The sequence below is a fragment of the Gymnoscopelus braueri genome (genome assembly GCF_963280865.1).
Source record: "Gymnoscopelus braueri genome assembly, chromosome: 19".
Lineage (NCBI taxonomy): Eukaryota > Metazoa > Chordata > Actinopteri > Myctophiformes > Myctophidae > Gymnoscopelus > Gymnoscopelus braueri.
The window spans coordinates 25,458,761-25,478,431 of record NC_137621.1 but is presented as its reverse complement, the minus strand read 5'-3'; the positions used below and the strand labels follow the sequence as shown (position 1 = coordinate 25,478,431).

Below are 19,671 nucleotides of genomic sequence, written 5' to 3'. Positions count from 1 at the left end.
ACCGAAAACAATTCTGTCTGCGCCTCTCCAGGGATGTGAGGAGCCTCCCTCCATCTGTACCCCCATGAAGGAGCCGTTCTCCCCCTTGAGCAATGTCGTCTCCACTGAGCCGTTCCGGGGCTGCTACGTCCGCGCCCAGCCGTTTGACGAGTTTCCCTCCAGTAACCGCCGTTATCTGCCCCCACAGGTCAGCGCTTCCCTTCCTGATACAACTGACCCTATCTATGTGAGATGTATTTATATAACAGCTACATTTGAGAATGGGAAATGAGGGGGGGGGGGTACCTGACCATAGCTAAATGTGTCCTGTCATAAAATGTTAGATATGGTGGTAGGAATAGTTTAATTGACAAAACATTTTTTGACAGACTGAATCCTATATGGTGATCTTGACTGATTACATTGTTTTCTTTAACATCAATAGCCTTTTTCTCATGGTACTAAAAATGTACCCCAAAACCATCTGCTACTACACAGCAACTCTAGTACTGTGTTAATAGAGACATGGGGAGGACTGATGTTGCAGCCTGATCTCCAGAGATTACCGTAACATTGCACGGAACGAGTGCACTTCATTCCGTGGATAGTCGCCTAGAAACCCCGAAATTGCGTGCATATGTACGGCGAGTCCCACGGTGGGCGTAACCAGTCGCAACCCGGAAAAACCCGGAAGCAGAGCAGTCCCCACAACAAAATTAACGATTCTGTGCCTATCGGTACATAACTCAAACGGCGCTGAGTAGGCACAGGCGAACGTCACACCGTTCAGGACGGCAACTCGGTCGCCTTAGCTCCCTCGGTGGTCCTTCACGGGGTGACAGTTCGCCTGTGACTGCGCGCCTCCGAAATGGTTTTGTCACAAAGGGAGCGCCGTACATATGCACGCAATTTGGGGGTTCCGAGGCGACTATCCACGGAATGAAGTGCACTGGATCCGTGCATACATACGTAGTTCTCTGGCGATCGGGTTGGATGTTCATAGAGATGAGTGTTTTGAACCACGGTGATATTCCAAGGTCTATACTGTAGACAGAAAAATGATTAGTGTAACAACAAATTGTGCATGGCCTTTTTTGTTTTCTACACACCAATGTCACATGATGTCTCTTTCTCTTCTGAATATATTGTATTATTATTAATATTCTCGCAGGTGTCCTTCAAATCGAGTCGTCACGTCAGTTTCCACATGGACGAGGAGGAGATTGTTCGGATTAATCCGCGCAAGGACGTGCTGATCCGTGGCTATGAGGACTACCGTCATCCCGTCATGTGGAAACAAGAGAACGAGCGCGAGGACAATGACTTCCCCACTGCCTTCCACAAACTGGACAGTAAGAAGTGTGAGTACCTCTTCCCCGAAGGCCCCGGTGGGGAGCCCCACCATGGCCCGGGCATGGGCATCGGGACGGGCATGGGGCTGGGCCTGGGCAAGGACACATCCATCAAGACCCAGCCCTCGCCCCTGCTCAAATCCAAGAAGGGTCGGCGGCGGAGGGAAGACGGAGAGCGCTCACGCTGCATCTACTGCACAGAGATGTTCAACCACGAGGACAACCGGCGGGGGCAGTGCCAGGATGCCCCTGACCCCATCAAGCAGTGCATCTACAAAGTCAGCTGCATGCTGTGTGCCGAGAGCATGCTCTATCACTGCATGTCCGACTCTGAGGGCGACTTCTCGGACCCATGCTCATGCGACACGTCCGATGAGCAGTTCTGCCTGCGTTGGCTGGCCCTGGTGGCGCTGTCGTTCATCGCGCCATGCATGTGTTGCTACCTGCCGCTGCGCGCCTGCCACCACTGTGGCGAGGCCTGCCGCTGTTGCGGGGGCAAGCACAAGGCAGCGGGGTGACCCGTCGAACCCGAGACACTGGGACACCCACAAAGCTAGCTAACACACAGGAAGTGGATAAAAGCGGAAATAATAAGCCGACATCCTTGTTTTCATTCCCCCTCTCAGACGGGGGTGACACGTTGTTGATCCCCAGCTCTGAGGGCTTTTGGAGATTTCAGTTTGCGTTTGTCGCCGACAAGCAGCAGCGGAGGACAAACCAATATGCTTTGCGGGAGCTCTGAGCATCAAGCTAAGTTCAGGAGCTTAACCTGAGGAGGAGGTGTTGAGATTAACAGACTTGGAGATATTACTAAAACACACCTATACTGTACACACACACACAGACACACACACACTTACACACCTCTAACATTCACACTCATTCATAGACAGAACCAGGCCACAAATGTCAGGACTCTGCTACAAGTAACGTGTAACTTTATGAAGGAAATTTGTCTTTTGTACAGAGAGCGAAACCTAAATGACAAAAAAAGAAAACAAAATTATTATGCGTAAAGAAAAAATACTTGCTGTTTGAGTATGCTAAAAGGGATATGTTCTTGCTTTTTTTTTGTGAATTTGCAGTCGGGTAACAGTGGCCTTTCCTTCACGGCTCAAGCATTTGCTGACAATGTAATTATTAGACGGAGAAAGTGCACTAGAAATTGTACCCCAACCCTCCCTCTTAAAAGGTAACCCTCTCAAAATCTAGTGGTACATATACCATATTTAGTGTAATTTAACATTTGAGAGATGTTGCTGTGGTGGATGTATAGCTACGTGTTTCCTTGCTTTCTTTTACATCGAATGTTAACACAAAGAGAACGTCACAGCTTGGTTTTTTTAAGGTACAGTACGCTGAAGGTACGGCATAGCTCTTGAGATTCACTTAGATAATGATAGAATGACTTCCTCGTCTTTCTGAGGTGATTTGGACCATGTGATTGCATTCCAACAGAAAGGGATTGATTCCATGACTAGAAGGGAAAATGGTAACGACCTACCATCCTCAATCCCCTGCCCCACAGCCCAAAAATAGTACAGTGTTTCCACATCAACAACTAGTATTAGAAACCTCATAATTGAGACCAATACACCACAATATCATTTACTTTAGCAGATTTCAGTTTTTGGCCCAGTTTGTTAGCTTAATAGTGAACCTGGTGTTTTTGTTCCATTGTTGTGATTTTTATTTTTATTTTGTTATGAACCTGAAGCTGAAATTTTGCTCAACCAGCAAGTTTTGTTTTTGGTGAATAATGGGTTTTGAGTGCTCCTTGGTTGAAATGATGAGGCACTTAAATTAGACGACTCTTTGAAGCAAATCCCAAGATTTTAGGATTAGACTGTACATAAAATTGACCACTTGAACTCCTAATTTGGCATGAAATAAACCCACCTTGAAAGCACTGGTCTACAAGCTTTGGTTACAGCACCCTCTCCAAATTTACAAAAAGTACTGTATGTTTGTCCCTTGTAAAGCTTTGTTCTTGATTATGTAATGTAGTATTGCTTGTAATGCTATCATAGAGTCTATTCCTGACAGCTGGTTCACAGGAACTCCTGGCATGTGTCACGTGACCATTAACCAAGTCCTGAATGAATGGGTGTATAGTTTTCAACGTTGAATACTTTTTGCTATTGAAAAAGCATACAGCTATTGTGTGCGTGCATAGGTCTTCGTATGCACTGGCGAGTGATGTCAAATAATGTTACCATGTGATGTGGTTTGACTCCTAACAATGTGCTCCGTTTCCCAAAAGCATCTTAACATTACTGTTGTCCCATTGGCTCACAGTCAAATGAAGAGATGACTTTAATATTAAGACCCTTTTTGGGATTCCAGGCCCCGGTAGAGTGACAGGTAGAGTGAACTGTTAAATCCCATTTCCTATCCAAAGGAACACAGCCAATCTAACACTGCAGATATAGATACGCCTGGGTTGAACAGCTGTCGTTGACTTGAACGATTCCGGAAATTATTAAAATATTAATTTTGATTAACCCCCAAACCCTTAACTTTTAATTTTGGAAATCTGGCTATGATAACACGGAAATGTGTTTAAGCTAAAAAAAAAAAAACGAAAAAAGGCATTGGTGTCTTTTTAATTTTTGACATTGAACTTGGCACTACTACCACATACTGCTTAATTTATATCCCGCCGTACAACGGAGTCGCGCGCCATGAATAGCCAACTTACAAGCTCACAATGTGTTGCGATTTCCGGAGCGCGACTCCATCGTACAACGACATATAAATCATGCTGTAACTCCTTCCAACAGATTATGCACATCATGTCCCCTGCTGTCACCCCTGGTGGAAGACAGTGGCACTTCAACCTCTATATAAGACTGGATCAGAGGGGAGGGGGCAGACACATTTCTTCCCTAAGTCCACCTCTGCAATGCCCACTGGCACCAATGCTCTCTTTACTTTCTATGCAACCTTTTTTTAACATGGGAAACTCACTGACCTCTCTCTAGACTGAGTCAGTGACGGGACATGACACTTTAACACTCTAGGGTAGACAACCGACCCCCCCCCCCCCATCCCCTGGTACCAAACTTCAAACACCTGTAAATACTTAACACTATATTTAAATACTGATAATAATCCCAGTTGTTGTTGTTATTGTTTTTTCCTCTCCTGAAATTTTTAAAGATAGAGCTGTATTTATCGCTGCTGTCAGTATATATACTGTAGCTTCAATTGACAGCATTATGTACATAGGTCACCTTTTAGTATTATTTCACATTGAAAAGTAGAGGGCGTTTGATGGAAATGGCTATTGAGCTTCTAATAGAGTCTCTCTCTAGTTTTGTACGGTGAAAGGAAGGAAGGAAGGATAGTGCTAATACGGTACAGTAGTGGCAGTCCACTTATTTCAAAAGAAAAAAAAAAGTTTGATATATAAAGCTGCTAGATACAATCACTAATTTTATTGTGTGGAGAGAGAAAATCAGCTATGAAAGACTGTTAAAACAATACCTAGTTCTGCAACAGCTTATAACCATGACCATGAGTGTTTTAACGGGTTTGATCGCTGTGTGTGTGCATGTTTGATGTGCACATCAGTGTGCTTGTACGTGTGTGAAGGCATGCATGTGTGTAAGGTGAGAGTGTGTATGAACGTATATGTGCTATTGTGTGTGTGTGTGTGTGTGTGTGTGTGTGTGTGTGTGTGTGTGTGTGTGTGCGTGTGCGTGTGTGTTGGTATGCATGTGCAATGTGTGCATCACCGAATGGTGTGCCTGTTGTTATAACCTCCCATTGTAATTGGATTGCCCTGCATAAACAGTAAAATCCTCTAAGTTAATTCAACTTGTGAGAGTGTACAAATGTAACTAAACTTACCCGTAAGGGTCCATTTGGTTACATTTGTATGAGTTACAAATACGTACATTAACACTGAGGGTTTTACTGTGTATTGCAAGCTGAACCAAGGTTTGATGAACCTGATTAAAACTTGCTGGCTGAGAAGCAAAATGTAGGACGTGCATTTATACAAAGTTTAGAAAATACGGAAATAACACTTTTTCATTCTGCATTAACCAGCACAGTGCAACTTCCTCTCATGTACTGTATTATATATGCAACACGTGTCTGTCCGCTTTAATATATTTTTTTATTTTTTACCTGCATTATGTAAGACTTCAGTTTTTAACCACTTTGCTGCTAGTCTTTTATCTTATTTCAATCTTGGAAATTGTGCATATCTTTGGGGAATGCATACGTACAAGTGTACATTCTTGACATTGTGTAGATTAAAAAAAGAAAAAAGGCTATATAAACCTGTTTCTCTTCAGTGTATTGTTTTAAAAAGGTTACTTTTCACAAACAGTTGAGTGGTTATGTTTCAATCCTCCAATGCTTTTGGTGCACTGATGATATATGTAAGCTTTTTCTCATCTTACAACGCTTTGATGATGTAACATTTATGTGATTAGTTCTAAATAGTGGAAGACATTTGTGTTTTTGAAAATTGCAGTATAAATGGTACTCTAACTATTCTGTAAACACTGCCTGTTTTCTTTCTCTCTCTTTTTTCTCTTCTTTTTTCTTGTGCATATTTCTTTCCTGTGCATCTTTTCTTTGAGTTTCTTAGTGCCATCAGCTGTTCACACCCTGACAACCTCGAAAAAGTGCCTCACGTCCATCTAATGCTTCATTTGTACCCCGTCGTACGACTCTGCCGCGCGCCAAAAATAGCACGTCTTAACAAGCTCACAATGCGACGCAATGTGACACATTGTGATCTTGTGAATCGGCTATTTCCAGAGAGCGACACCGCCGTATGACGAAGTATAAACCAGGCTTTAGTTTCCATCTTACAACTTAACAACTCTTGTTCTGGTTCTATTGGTTTATATACGTCTAGGTATTTCTATCATGGTTCGAAAATACCAAGTATATGATGTAAAATTTATAGTCCAATAACTCATGTCATAGTTGTATTTTCTTTATACAGATGTAGCTCGTTACTTTTCATAAATATATAATGTAAATATGCATACATATGTTTGTAACTGTTTTTATGTTACATCATACACTTGTAATTTGACATATCAAATAACATTATCATAATAAAATGGTGAGTTTTAGTCTTGTTGTGTAGTATTCTTTTTTGTGTTGTCTTTTAATCTAGAGATAGAGATCCCAACTGAACTACTACTCCATTTAAACTGGAGAAAATAAGTGATAACAAAAGTGGCGGAATGTTCTGTACACACACACACACACACACACACACACACACACACACACACACACACATACACCTGCATCAACATTTTACTTAATCATAGCACAATCAGCATCCTTGTCTAAATATTTTGTGGAGTGTATATGTCACAGTACGTTTGGAGAACCAGTACGATTGAAGACAGAGCGCTCGTTTTTAGGCACGGGGCTCCTTCGGGGCGAGGCGGGGCTTTTCGAGACAGGGTTTATTAGCGAGGCTCGCGAGGAGGAGAAGGAGGACGCGGCGCTGCGAGGCGGGGGTTTATTAAGCGAGGCTCGCGAGGAAGAGGAGCCTCCTCCTCCTCCTCCTCCTCCTCCTCCTCGCGTAATAAACCGTCCCGTCCTCTCCTTCTCTCCTTCTCCTCCTCCTCCGAGGAGGAGAAGGAGAACGCGGAGAGGCGGGGCTTTGATGCGCCGACGCGGACCTGTCTTTTGTTGTTCCCCCCCACATAGCAACCAGGAAGCTACGCTAGGGGAACCATAATATCTATGAGGGGAACGCTGAACACGCGTTCACACGCACACGCTTGTCCATGACGGAGGCGCGCCGACTTAGTGGAGCTTGAGGCCGAGGAAGCGCGCCCTCGCGCCTCCAGGCGCGAGTGCCCGCGCTGACCGGCCGATGCTCTACTAGTCGACTCAGCGCCGTTTGAGTTGTAAACCGATAGGGACAGAATAGTTCTTTTCATGGATCACTGTGTGTGTGTGTGTGTGTGTGTGTGTGTGTGTGTGTGTGTGTGTGTGTGTGTGTGTGTGTGTGTGTGTGTGTGTGTGTGTGTGTGTGTGTGTGTGTGTGTCAGGGAGAAAGAAAACAAAAGCCAGAACACAATAAAAGTATCTAAACAGTCCTGCTTTCAATAAACCAAAAAAAGCATGAGCGCGTGCGCGTGTGTGTGCGCTTGTGTGTGTGTGTGTGTGTGTGTGTGTGTGTGTGTGTGTGTGTGTGTGTGTGTGTGTGTGTGTGTGTGTGTGTGTGTGTGACTGTGTGTGTGTGTGTGGCCATATATGTTTGTGCACAAGCCTGGCTTGTGGCTCCCTCTAGTGCTGGGTGGGTGGTAAAAACGAGCGCGCTTTCTTCAATCGTACTGGTTCTCCAATCATACTGTAACATATATACTAAAGCTATGCTAATTCACAATTATGAATAGGTTAAGAAGTACTGAGTTTATACAGGTACCAAAATAAAAGTAGCAATACCACAATGTAGAACTTCTCTGTTAAAAGTAAAATTCCTGCATTCAGAATGTATTACTAAAGTATCAACATCAAAATATAGCCTATACTTTTTTTTCCCATTTATCAATCATATTATCAATGTTTATGTTGCATCTGATAAAGGTGGGTCTAGTTAGGTGCTGCTGTGTAGCTTAAAGGAGCTGTAAGTATTTATTATAAAATATATATAAGTGATAAATAGCTATATCCCAAAAAAAATTTAAACAAGTATTTGTTCAATCTCTTCAATAAACAGAGATAGAAATACATTTTCAGGATACCAATTTTATCAGGATAGAGGCTAAACAAGTGGGAAAAAAAGACAAATGGAATTGGAACACTAAAACTGAAGCCTATGAATTATCTTTGAGGGGTTCTTTGGCATCCCACCTACAAATGTATTTTCTATTCAGAACTGGAGATATTGGGATACTCCTCGAAATATAGAGCTTTAACTTTTTAACAAAAACCTTTTTATTTTTCTTAACCAAAAATACCACTTAATTACCTATCATACATCATCATTTATTTGTTGATATATGTTTTGTATTAATAATCTATATGCAAATTAACTAGTAACTATAAACCTGTCAAATTATTGTAGTTGTTTAAAAAATATATACAATATTTGCCTCTGAGGTGTAGTGTAGTCGTATAATAAAGTGGAAATATTTAAGTTGGCTAAAGTAAAAGTACCTCAAATTATGTACAACTTAAGTAAATGTTGGGAATACAAAAATGGGGTATTTTTTTTAACATTTTAACAGCCTAAATCTTGTATGGGAGTCCCTGACACAAAATATGTTCAGATGGGGGTCTGCAGCCAAATACATATATATATTAATAATTGATAATGAAAATGATTGAAAACCACTGGGTTAGGATGGTAGGATACCCACAATAGTTTGGGGACTTACTTAACCTCGCGTAACCAGGCAACTGTACTTTCCTGTGCTTTTTTTGCAAACTGCTAATCAATCAATCAATCAATCAATCAATCAATCAATCAATCAATTAATTAATCAATCAATTCTACCGCGGAGGAAAGCCTAGTATTCGTTCTAAACTGAGCTAAGTGATCCGGTTTAGAAACGAAACGATTATACCAAACTAAACACATTTTAAACTAAGGGAATAATTTTGAATGTGCACGGCACATGGGGTTCCGGTCATTGGTTCCGGCCACCTGATGACGTAAAGTTATTTCCGCTCCGACCGGATCAGAAACCCGACAATGGTATTGATCCCAGGCTAGGACTTTAACTGTTACGCACGTGAGCGCTTGTTCAGCGGAACTACAGATGACTGACTTACGTTTCGTTACGGCTTGTATTGTGTGCCGGACCTCTAAGCAGACATGTCCAGTGTTGCCATGTCCGCTTATTATAAGCGAATTTGGGCTTGTTTTTCTGTGAAGTTGCTTGTAACTATTGGTAGTTTTGCGGGTTGCGGTTATTTGGGCTTGTTTCTAAAGTCAAGTGTGGTTGTTTTTTTGGGCTTGTTTCCTAATGTTTAAACCAGTGTTTCTAAAAACATTTTCATGTCAAGGACCCCCAAATTAGTATGTATTTAATTTGTCCAAGGACCCCACCCCATGTGAAAATATTTAATATGCCAGGGACCCCTTACCAGATTGTTAAAATGTTTTAAAAAAAATGTTAATATTCCAAAATGTTTGACTTTTTTTGCCCAGGACTCCCCAGGAAAATAATACCGCAGATCAGATTTGGGCTTGTTTTCCTAGACCTGGATGCTTATTTCTCCCACAAAACCTGTCAACACTGCTGAGCAGACATGTTCGTTAGATACATCCAATGTTTGGCATGATGATGATGGCACGAGAGGATGAATGAGCTGCATGAAAGCCATTTAAACCGTAAAGTTACACGCCACGTAATGTCTAAATACTGAGTAAATACTTGTCTCGCAGTGCCCACAATGGAGGGTGATATCTTGGACTCGTTGGAGCAGATTGGGTAAGCATTAAATAAGCAACGACCACAGCTCGCTGTGTAGCTCTATGAGCTCTCCTAGCTGATGCTATAGCTTTTTAACAGTAAAGACCTCGCTCTGAGGCCGATTCTTACTAATGTCTTCTAAATCCTAACAGTTTTCTGAAAAACGCATGTTTCTATATCAGTGGTGCTCAAACTGTTTCATGTCAAGGACCCCCCAAAATGATATGTATTTGGCCGCGGACCCCCATCTCAAAATATTTTGTTCCAGGGACCCCTCAGAAGCAAAGATTTTAGTTAAAAATGTTTGCTTCAAAAGAATATAAATATATTAATTTGCACACATTTTCTCGATTTAAAAAAAAAATTAGCAGATCTACAACTTGTATATCTGCTATTTTTGAATAGCCAAAGTGTAAAATAATGCTTATTTTTTTAGCTCAAATTAAAAAAAATGACACAGATGCGTTTCAGGTCTGATCAAATTAATCTCCTCAATTAACCTTCACGTTAACTAACGGGACAATGGAGACTGTACTGTAATATTTGGACATGTAACGCTGGCTGTGTAATGTGATGTTAGCCTGGGTATTTTTGTTTCGTTTGTTCTCCAGTGGTGGAAAGTAACTATAAGCACATTTACTCAAGTACTGTATTTAAATAGAATTGTGTGGCATTTTCTTTTACTTTACTTGAATATTTCCAATGTTCAATACTTGTACTTATACTCCACTACATCTGAGGCAAATATTGTACTTTTACTCCACTACAATTATTTGACAACTTTAGTTATTAGTTACTTTGTAGGTTTTACCCAGCCCTATGTACATTTTGGTCATTTGAAAATACGATCTACAAGCTCACAATGCGTCGCGATGCATTGTGAGCTTGTAGATCTGCTATTTTCAAAAGATTTTTATACGTTTTATACATTGAAATCTTGTGAAAGGGTACATTCTGCGTAATGAGTACTTTCTACTTTTGGTACTTAAAGTACATTTTGATACCAATACCTTTGTACTTTTACTCAAGTACATTTTTAATTCTGGACTTTTACTTGTAACAGAGTAGTTCCACATTGCAGTATTGATACATTTACTTAAGTAAGAAAAATGAGTACTTTTTCCATCACTGTTCTGTTCTCTTGGACACTGTGTACAGTTATGATGGCCCCCTGCTGGAGGAAGGTGGTCTTGCCAGAGCTGCAGAGGGCGGACTGTCCTCCCCTGAATATGTGAGCCTGTGCGCATGGCTCGCATCCAGCTTAAACAAGCTGTGTGACCTGGAGGAGAGCATCTCTTCTGGTCCAGGTGAGAGCCACTTGTATATCTTTCACTTAACCCATTATGACCTGAGGCCCATTCAACAAATGCCTTCTTAAGCAGTAGTTCTCAAACTTTTTTGTGATTCAAAATTATTCAACATTTTTCAAAACACTTGAAGTGAAGGGAAGTGACACGCTGTGAGCTTGTATATCTGCTATTTTTGAATAGCCAACAGCACTAACATCTAAAATAACACGGATGCTTTCCCGGTTTTATTGGGTTAAAGCTGGAAGCCGTAAGTTTTATGTCCTACCTGGTATTCGAACCTGCGTCGCTCCATTGTGCGACGCCAACTTTCTACCAGTCAGTTCAGGCAATAACCACTTGGCAAGGGAAATATTGCACTTAAGGGCTTCGGGCAGTACTACTTGTAAGCCACCCGACTCCAGGGTCTACATTTCTCAATGGAGGAGGGATACCACCTCGTAACTACTGCAGATGTATTAGTTATATTGTAACATTCCATTCCTTAAAAGTATATTTTATAAAATAAGTGTGTGTGTGGATTGCTGCATCAACTCCGAGAGTGTACAAATGTAACTAAATGGACCCATAAGTTACAAATGGATAAATTAACAATGATGATTGGTTAAAAAACATTCATCTCTTTCTCGCTCGCTCGCTCTCTCTCGCTCTCTCTCCCTCCCTCTCCCTCGCTCTCTGCCCCATAGATGATACGGAAGGCCTTAAGGTTGAGATGAGTTGTTTCCTGAAAGAATTGCACTGTCCTTATGAAGGGGTTGTATCTGGGATTCTCCAGGGCAGTCTACAAAACAAGGATCATCTCAAGCTCATCTGTACGTACTAGTTATTCCATACTGTTGCAGTCACTGCTCCAAGCAAATAGTCATATTGGTCGGTAAGTTACTCATGCATGTCATTCCTTTTGTTATTTTCTTCTTTCATGAAGTGTTCCTTTGCTCTGAGCTGCAAGCAGCCCAGATAGTCAACAGCAGACGAGTCTCTAATAAACAACAAGGAAAGAGCACAGCACACCAGGAACTCCGGGCAATTTGTGAAACACTCAAGCTCCCAGAGGCAAAAGGAGAAGTTGATGCAACATTATTCTCTGAAGTAGAAAACAAGGTGTGTTTTAAAGTCTGACATCTTATTTTGTTTGGAACAAATGGTATTATTATTATTTTTTACCATACTGCAGCTAGCACAACATGGTTTATGCCATCTGCAAATTAAAGTCACAGAAATGTCTAAACTTGACCATGTGTACCATTTTAGATAAACACAATACTTGAAGGTCTATCAAGTGGCCACATTGCAATGCCAGTGCTGAAGAAATCCCTCAGTAGTGAGCAATGGGTAAGTCAGATAGCCCCTCTAAACTTGTAGCCATGGCAAATTCTTCATATGTATTTGTCTGTACAAAGTATGCATTTTTCTCACTTTGGACTTTCTGTGGGTCCACAGGAGAAGCTGCAAAGCATAAACACGCTCCTGTGTTCAGAGTACGAATGCCGGCGTAGAATGCTGATCAAACGATTGGATGTCACAGTGCAGTCCTTTGGCTGGTCGGACAGAGCCAAGGCAGGTTTATCCCTGAAATGACCTGTTGTTTTTTTACAGGTGTAAAAGAAAAAAGTAATTTTTTTCCAACACCAATTCACTACCATTATTGCCACACGTGCCGTGGGCCTGGGCATAATCTGGGCTTGATTGATAATGGCTTTCCTACCACTTACAATACTTCTCTATTAGTTATGCATCAAGCAACGCATCTCTTAAATTCTATTGCACTGCAGACTGTAATCTGACACAGAGAAAGTGGAATAAGCTGTAGGTCTGTTTGATGTTATAGAACAGGGCTACTCAACTTAAGATGGCTCAGGGGCCACTCAGCAAAATACCAAAAGTCCAAGGGGCCGCCATAAAAATGACGGTCCTATTTTGGATTTTTCGATTTTGTAACGCACAAGAAAATGTACATTTTGACATCATATTCTTTTCACTGTACCAGTTTATTTTGTGTTGTGTGTATGTCCAGTGGCAGACACCTATCCTGGGCGCGCGGCAAGGCCGGAAAAATGTGGGGGTCAAACCCCCCCAAAAACCCGAAATGCATAGAAAACTATGCATTATACCTGTAACAATTGACGCACCTGTATGTATGTCTGTCTGTTTGTTTTTGAAAAATGTTTTAGCAACCCATATATTTGAACGGAAATGTATATTTTTATCCTGTGCTTTTTTTTTCTTTTTTTTTGACCATGAGGGGGCCGCCAAGACGCTGCGATCGGGCCGCATGCGGCCCGCGGGCCGCGGGTTGAGTAGCGCTGTTATAGAAGGACCTCCCTAATCCTATATGAAAATAGTCTGTGCCAGGGAGCCCCCTACCAGATTTGTGTTGTTGAAATGTTTCAAGCTATTTGAGGTTTTAAGTGCTCGTGTGGCCTATTACAGTCGCTTCTTTTGGGCCTGTTTTCATAGCCCTGGTTGCTTATTTCTCTCACTAAATCTGGCAAAACTGCCACTGATGCTTTATAGATGAGTGACATGGATGTTTCAACTGTTTCTTTCCCCACAAGGTAATTCTATTGTACATGCCTCTTTTTTTTTTCGTTAGGTGAAGGTGGACAGCATGGCAAAAGCTTACCAGCCCAAGAGACATTCTCTGAGGCCACAGCCATCTGTGGGTATGGCAGAGCTACTATCTGCCAGGGAGGACATCTGTAATGTGGTGAAAACCAGTAGTGGTTCCTCAAGGGACGGAACTGCCTGCGCTGTCAACAAGGTACAAAGCCTATTTGTTTTGATCGGAGTAGGAAGTTAACACTTGTGCAAATGCTACATTACAGTATGTACAATTTAATTATTTTTCTTTCAACACATTAACCCTGTTGTCCCTATTTTGAGCATGTCAGTCAGTATAGGTGAAAAGTAAAAGAAAATAGCCTGCGTTGTGAGGTTGTAGATCTGCTCTTACTGCCACGTGGCACGACAGTATAAATCTTATGGTACTTTACACCAGGCTATGTCTCATAGAATGTGTCAGTTGGCCAATTTACACATGGCATGAAAATGTATCCTCAGTATAAATATTAGAATCTGATTTATTTGGTCTACACATACTACAGACTGACACACTGTAATATTTACATTTGTAATAAATACGGTGGTCAGGTAATCTTTTGAGATATGCCATTCTTATTTTTCAAAACTGAGAAAAAAAAAATCAAACAAAAAAAAGCTGCCCACCACCTTTTTTCTTTATGTTAAAGAGATGTTAAGCTTTGGTCGAATCTTGGGTTGTATAGCTACCTGGCCATGATCTAAGTATTATATTGCACATGATTACGATTCAACTCAAACAGCCCAGTCTGTCGTCCTGTCTGAAAGCTGCTTTCATCTTGCTCTGGCCCACAGATCCTAATGGGGAGAGTACCTGACAGAGGAGGCCGTCCGTCTGAAATAGAAGCCCCACGTCCTGAGATGCCACCCTGGCAAAAAAGACAAGATGGTGGAGGTGGCTGGGGAGGACGTGGTGGAAGAGGAGGAGGAGGAGGTGGAAGAGGAGGGGGTGGTGGTGGTGGTTGGAGGGGTGGCGGAGGAGGTGGCGGCAGTTGGAGAGGTGGGGGTGGGGGTGGAGGTGGGGGATGGAACCATGGTGGACATGGGGGAAAGAGGGGCCGCTATTAGTATTGAAATCTTAGTTTTTTTGTTTTGTAAATTATTAGGCCAGACACAGTGTTGGATATGAACTGAACTCTATTTTTGGGTCTCTTCTGTCATACAAACACTAAGGCGTTTTTTTTTTATTGAATCTCAAAATCAAAAAAAGCAAAGAGGGAGTTGATGTCTGTGAAATATCTCTCCCACTGTTTGACGATTTTGTTGCTGTCCGATAGAAACCTCATATCTCCATTATATATCGACGTATGTTTTTTCGTAAATTCATGCCCTACTTCATCATAAAAGAGTGCCGCACAAAAGTTGTGAAAATCTAGCTCACGTGTCGTAGATTGGCTATTTTCACCATTTAAATTGAAAAAAAAAAACATAATAAAAAAGGAACGGTTTTGGACATGCAAGGTATCCGCCCAACAGCGGTGATTTATAATCGTGTCTTTTGTACTAGCAGTGGAATATTGCGCAACAGTTTACCCCCCATTTCAGTTTTTTATTTTAATCATATTATCCCTTAGTATTTTTGGAAAAGAATATTTCTTAAAAAGTTGAATCCATTATGGCACATGTGTTTAACTTAATCCATTTTTAGACCTGAGGCGATTCTAAAAATGCCTTCTAAATCCTTACCTAAGTTTAGCGTTATATAAATAGTATGTATTATTATTAAAGGTAGAGTAAGTGATATTTTTTGGTTAAAACAAAAAGTATTTTGTTAAAAGGTTAAAATACTATATTCTGATAGTAATCATTGCTATAGAGTGTTTTTTCAGTAACAGATGTCTCCCTGTCTTTCCAGCTCTTTAATAAACAGAAAATACATTTTTCGGTAGGTGTCAAAATCTCAGCCAATCAGGAGAAAGTACCCATTTTTAAGCTTAATTTGTATAGTGTTCCAGTTCCTGCTCATTTCTTAGTGTCATCACTTCCAATTTCACTTGTTTAATCTGTATCCTGATTGAGTTCTTTGTCCTGGTTGGATAAAATTGGAAATGAAACTGAAACGAAAATGCATTTTCTGTTTAATAAAGAGGTGGAGAGACAAGGAGACTCCTAATACTGAACAAACACTCTATAGCAGTGAGTACTATCAGAATATAGAGCTATTTAACACTTATTTTAACCAAAGCAAATCACTTACCCTACCTTTTAAGAATGAAGCTGTGTGAACACTGAGAAATGGGAGGACGGGGAACGAAATTCACGCTGCAAGATTTGTATGTTCTCAAGATGTTTTATTTAACCCTGTGCAGCATTCCATCACTTAAAAGCTGTTGTGCTTGAAGGATTTCATGACAGACATATTGCACAACTTGAAAGGCTGATTGTGGTTCCTCAGCAATGGTGAGGAACCAAAACCAAAGTATTTTACGCTTATGTGCTCATATGTAACAATAAAAATCGTGAGGTTACAGATTCCAGTTTACACAAAAAGTCCCTTCCATCGCTGAGGAAAGCATAAACCCAGTGTGACAGAAAGGGCGGTCCTGGAATTTCTCCTACTATGAGAGACTAGCTCAATACAGCACACAATTCTTCTTGAAAGACTGAAGATGAATGAGCATTGGTTTTTAACAAATTTCAGTGGTAAGGTACATGTCTCACACACCAGAGTGGCTCCATAGATAAATCAAGGGTTTAAAAACCAAAGGTCACAGGTTCAAAACTCAAAGAAAACCAAAATGCAGTTAAAATAAAACAATTCAAACAAAACAACCAATAAATCAACAGCGTGAAAATGTGTCACAAATGCCTCAAAAAAATTATAATCATCAAACTGGTGATGGGGAGAAAAACACCACCATATATAAAATCCCTCAACAAAATCAAACTAATATGAACAAAATATTTGCTTAATATGTACATTTCTTAAACTCCTCCTCCTGAAAGTGGGCTACCTCCATGCTCCTCCCTCTCCTAGCGGAGCTAAAGGAGAGCATGAGGAGGGAGGTGGGCTTCTTCCATGCTCCTTGCCTTACAAACACCAAAAATGAAGGTTTACCATTTACCAGATTCAAACCCCCAACTTGCAGCTTGTGAAACTACTCCTTTCTTCTTACACCACCTGGACTTACAAACTTTGAGGTTATATTTAAATTTGGAGGTAGAGGTGATGAATATCCACAGCAAACACCTCTCCCCCTGACAGAATGACTGAATCTACAGATGCACCCTCAGATGAGCAGGGTTCAGCTGAGATTTAGGTTATTGTTTAAAACCATCTGGTTTGATCAAAACTATAGTTTTAATCAACCAAAACTTTTTTTTGTTTAGTTTTTTTTAGTTTTTTGTTAAATCCAGTACATTTGCTTTTTTAACTTTGGACTGCTAAATTAAAAAAATTGGCTTTAATGTTTTCAACTAGTTTCTCAAACAGTGCTGTATTATGACAATAATGGCGATAATTAATTAAAATATCCCAATATTTTGGACCAATAATATCAATTTTCTTGTTCAATGTTCAAATATTTTCAAAATGAGCAAAAATAGATCTTTACACTCAAACTTCTGAGCTTGTAGATGGGCTTTGCAAATTATTGTGATTAAACCAGTAAAAGACAACACTTACAGTATTGTAAGGAATATCCTAATATCATGAAATTAGGATATTCCTTACAATACTGTAAGTGTTGTCTTTTACTTGTCTTTATCCAAAATCCCACACAATATCTAGTCTCACATCACAATATCAATTTAATATATTGTCCGGCCCTACCACAGCTCCTCTTTGATTAGCTGAATGATATCAATGAAATCAATGATAGGCTGAGCCCCATACTTGTATACTACATTCTGTTTTGTTTTTTACTGACTCTGTAATAACAAATTATGTAAATGTAATCCAACCGCTTCCATTTCATGTATTTATTGCAACAAACAAACACCAATCAGTCAAGAATTAAATACAAAAACAGATAGCTGTGCTGTGAACAATTTAGGCTAACAAGAACACAGTATTATGGTATTGTATAGCACCCATTCTTGTGAATTGGGACAAAACCTTTATTTTTATTAGTTTTTTTTTATATATTCTTCAATTATGCCTAAAAGATCAAAGTTTTGACTATTAAACCGTAATGGGCCAACCTCCCACAGTTTTTTAATAAGATGGCATATCTGACAGAGTTGACAAAATGTTAATTGTACTAATTTAGCTGGGGACCCCCTGGAATCGCCTCAACCCCAATTTGAGAACCATTGCACCAGAGTACAAAAACACTCATAATTGTAATACAAAAGCAAGCATTATGTCAGGGTTAGTTCCTGGCATGCAGAGTAAAATGTCTAGAAATTACTTTTTTAAGCAGGGATTTCATTATGGAACAATGAACAATCTACCTTTAAGAATAAAGCCAATCGAAGGACAGGCTTTGTGGGTAGAACTAATGATGAACTTGAAGTAAGTGCAATAAGTGCAATACATGTGGCTATGTATATTGTAGACTGTTTTAAATGACTGCTTGTTTTATTGCTTTAGTTCAGTTCAATTAGGTAAATTGGTTTTATTTTAAGTGATACTAGAGTTTTTGTTTATTATGATTTATAATTATTTCCAGGTGTTTGTAGTGTTTGTCTGTTTTACACCGAGGACCACTTTGGAAATACAGTAAGTGCAAGCATCAGGGTTTTCTCTGTTTGAATCCTAATACAGGGTCCCCACGGTCATGAAATTCCTGGAAATATTTTGAAATTGAAAAAAAAATTATCCAGTACTGGAAAAGTTTGGGAATTGATCAAAGGTCCTGGAATTTATCAAGGGTCCTGGAAAAATATTTGGCTATGCATTGTTTTTGGCTATTGATTTTGTTAATACAAAACATTTTCATAAACATGTGTAACATTACACGAAATATGTAACATAAGTAGTTTTTCGCCGAACGGGCTGTGTGATGGCATATATTATTTAAATAAAATAAGTCATACGTATGCCATAATGAGTCTTCCAGTGAGCTATGCCCTAATTTTGCACGAAATTTTGAATGAAATTGTACTATTCTATATTCTATGCTTTATTTTTGCTACACTGCCTATCTTTGGGCATTCTACATAGGAGTAAGAGACACATTATTGCGCTGAATGATTGTTATATAGGCCTGGAAATTGGGCTAAATATTCTGGAAAAGTTTTGGAAAAGTTTTGGAAATTCATTGCTAAAAATGTGTGGGGACCCTGCTAATAAAATCAATCAATTAATTCTGCACAAAGGCCTAGTTATCATATTGTAATAGTTATGATAACTATCAGTTAGTTCTTCTATAGTTATCATATGTATCAATTAGTTCTTCTATAGTATCATATATATAGTTATATTGTGATATCATAACCATATTCATATAGTTATCATATATCTCTAACTCACCCTTTCTCTCTCCTTCCTCTCTGGCCCCCACCCTTCTCTCTCTACCCCTGCCCCTTCCTGTCTCTAGCCCCACCCCTTCCCTCTCTCGCCACACCCCTTCCTTGCATTATCTCTCTCTCTCAGCTACCCGTTTATATTTTTTCTATAACCCCTCCGCTTTATTGTCTGGAAACCACAGGGAGGTCACGGCCCTCCCCATGCCCACTGCTTGCGCATCGATGGGTTATTTTTCAGTACCCGACACCGGATTTGAACCAGGTGGTCATGCGAGAGCAACACCTATATTATGTGTGCAGTGTGCTTGAGAGATATATTTTGTAATAACCTAATAACACAATATTTCTACAGCTGTAGCCTATTGACTTGTTCCTACTAAAACGATTTGTAAGAATAATGGAGTCAAGCAAAATAAAATGATGAGAAATGTGCATCAACAGAAGTAGCTATTACATGCAAGCAATCAAACTCATCTGTGTCACATATTAAGTGATATTTGAAAGATGTGTTAGGACTCATAACAATGAATTGGCACATCTAATGATGTACCAAGAATGATAACTAGTGATGTGAGCAGGATGAATGATGACCTTCTGTAAACACATGGT

At 40.2% G+C, this 19,671-nt stretch overlaps 2 protein-coding genes across 2 annotated transcripts in view; both read left to right on the top strand.

Moving 5' to 3' along the window:
* spred1 (sprouty related EVH1 domain containing 1) overlaps positions 1-3,485 on the top strand; it is a 49,880-nt gene extending 46,395 nt beyond the window's left edge. The window contains exons 5-6 of the mRNA XM_080414459.1: positions 32-187; positions 1,151-3,485. Coding sequence (XP_080270585.1) covers positions 32-187; positions 1,151-1,849 — 855 coding nt within the window. The 3' untranslated portion in view covers positions 1,850-3,485. The remainder of the gene's footprint in view (positions 1-31; positions 188-1,150) is intronic.
* A 6,130-nt stretch (positions 3,486-9,615) lies between these two features.
* On the top strand, positions 9,616-16,122 carry fam98b (family with sequence similarity 98 member B). Its single transcript, XM_080413655.1, has 8 exons — positions 9,616-9,763; positions 10,904-11,052; positions 11,739-11,864; positions 11,978-12,153; positions 12,304-12,384; positions 12,493-12,609; positions 13,646-13,813; positions 14,446-16,122. Exons 1-8 carry the CDS (start codon positions 9,726-9,728, stop codon positions 14,716-14,718), a joined length of 1,128 nt encoding a protein of 375 aa, XP_080269781.1. The 5' UTR covers positions 9,616-9,725; the 3' UTR covers positions 14,719-16,122.
* The last annotated feature ends 3,549 nt before the right edge of the window (positions 16,123-19,671 follow it).

Coding starts and splice junctions, on each gene's coding strand:
- fam98b (XM_080413655.1), top strand. CDS start 9,726: ATGGAGGGTGATATCTTGGACTCGTTGGAGCAGATTGG. Junction 11,865..11,977: donor GGATCATCTCAAGCTCATCT/GTACGTACTAGT, acceptor TCTTTCATGAAG/TGTTCCTTTGCTCTGAGCTG. Junction 12,385..12,492: donor CCCTCAGTAGTGAGCAATGG/GTAAGTCAGATA, acceptor GTGGGTCCACAG/GAGAAGCTGCAAAGCATAAA.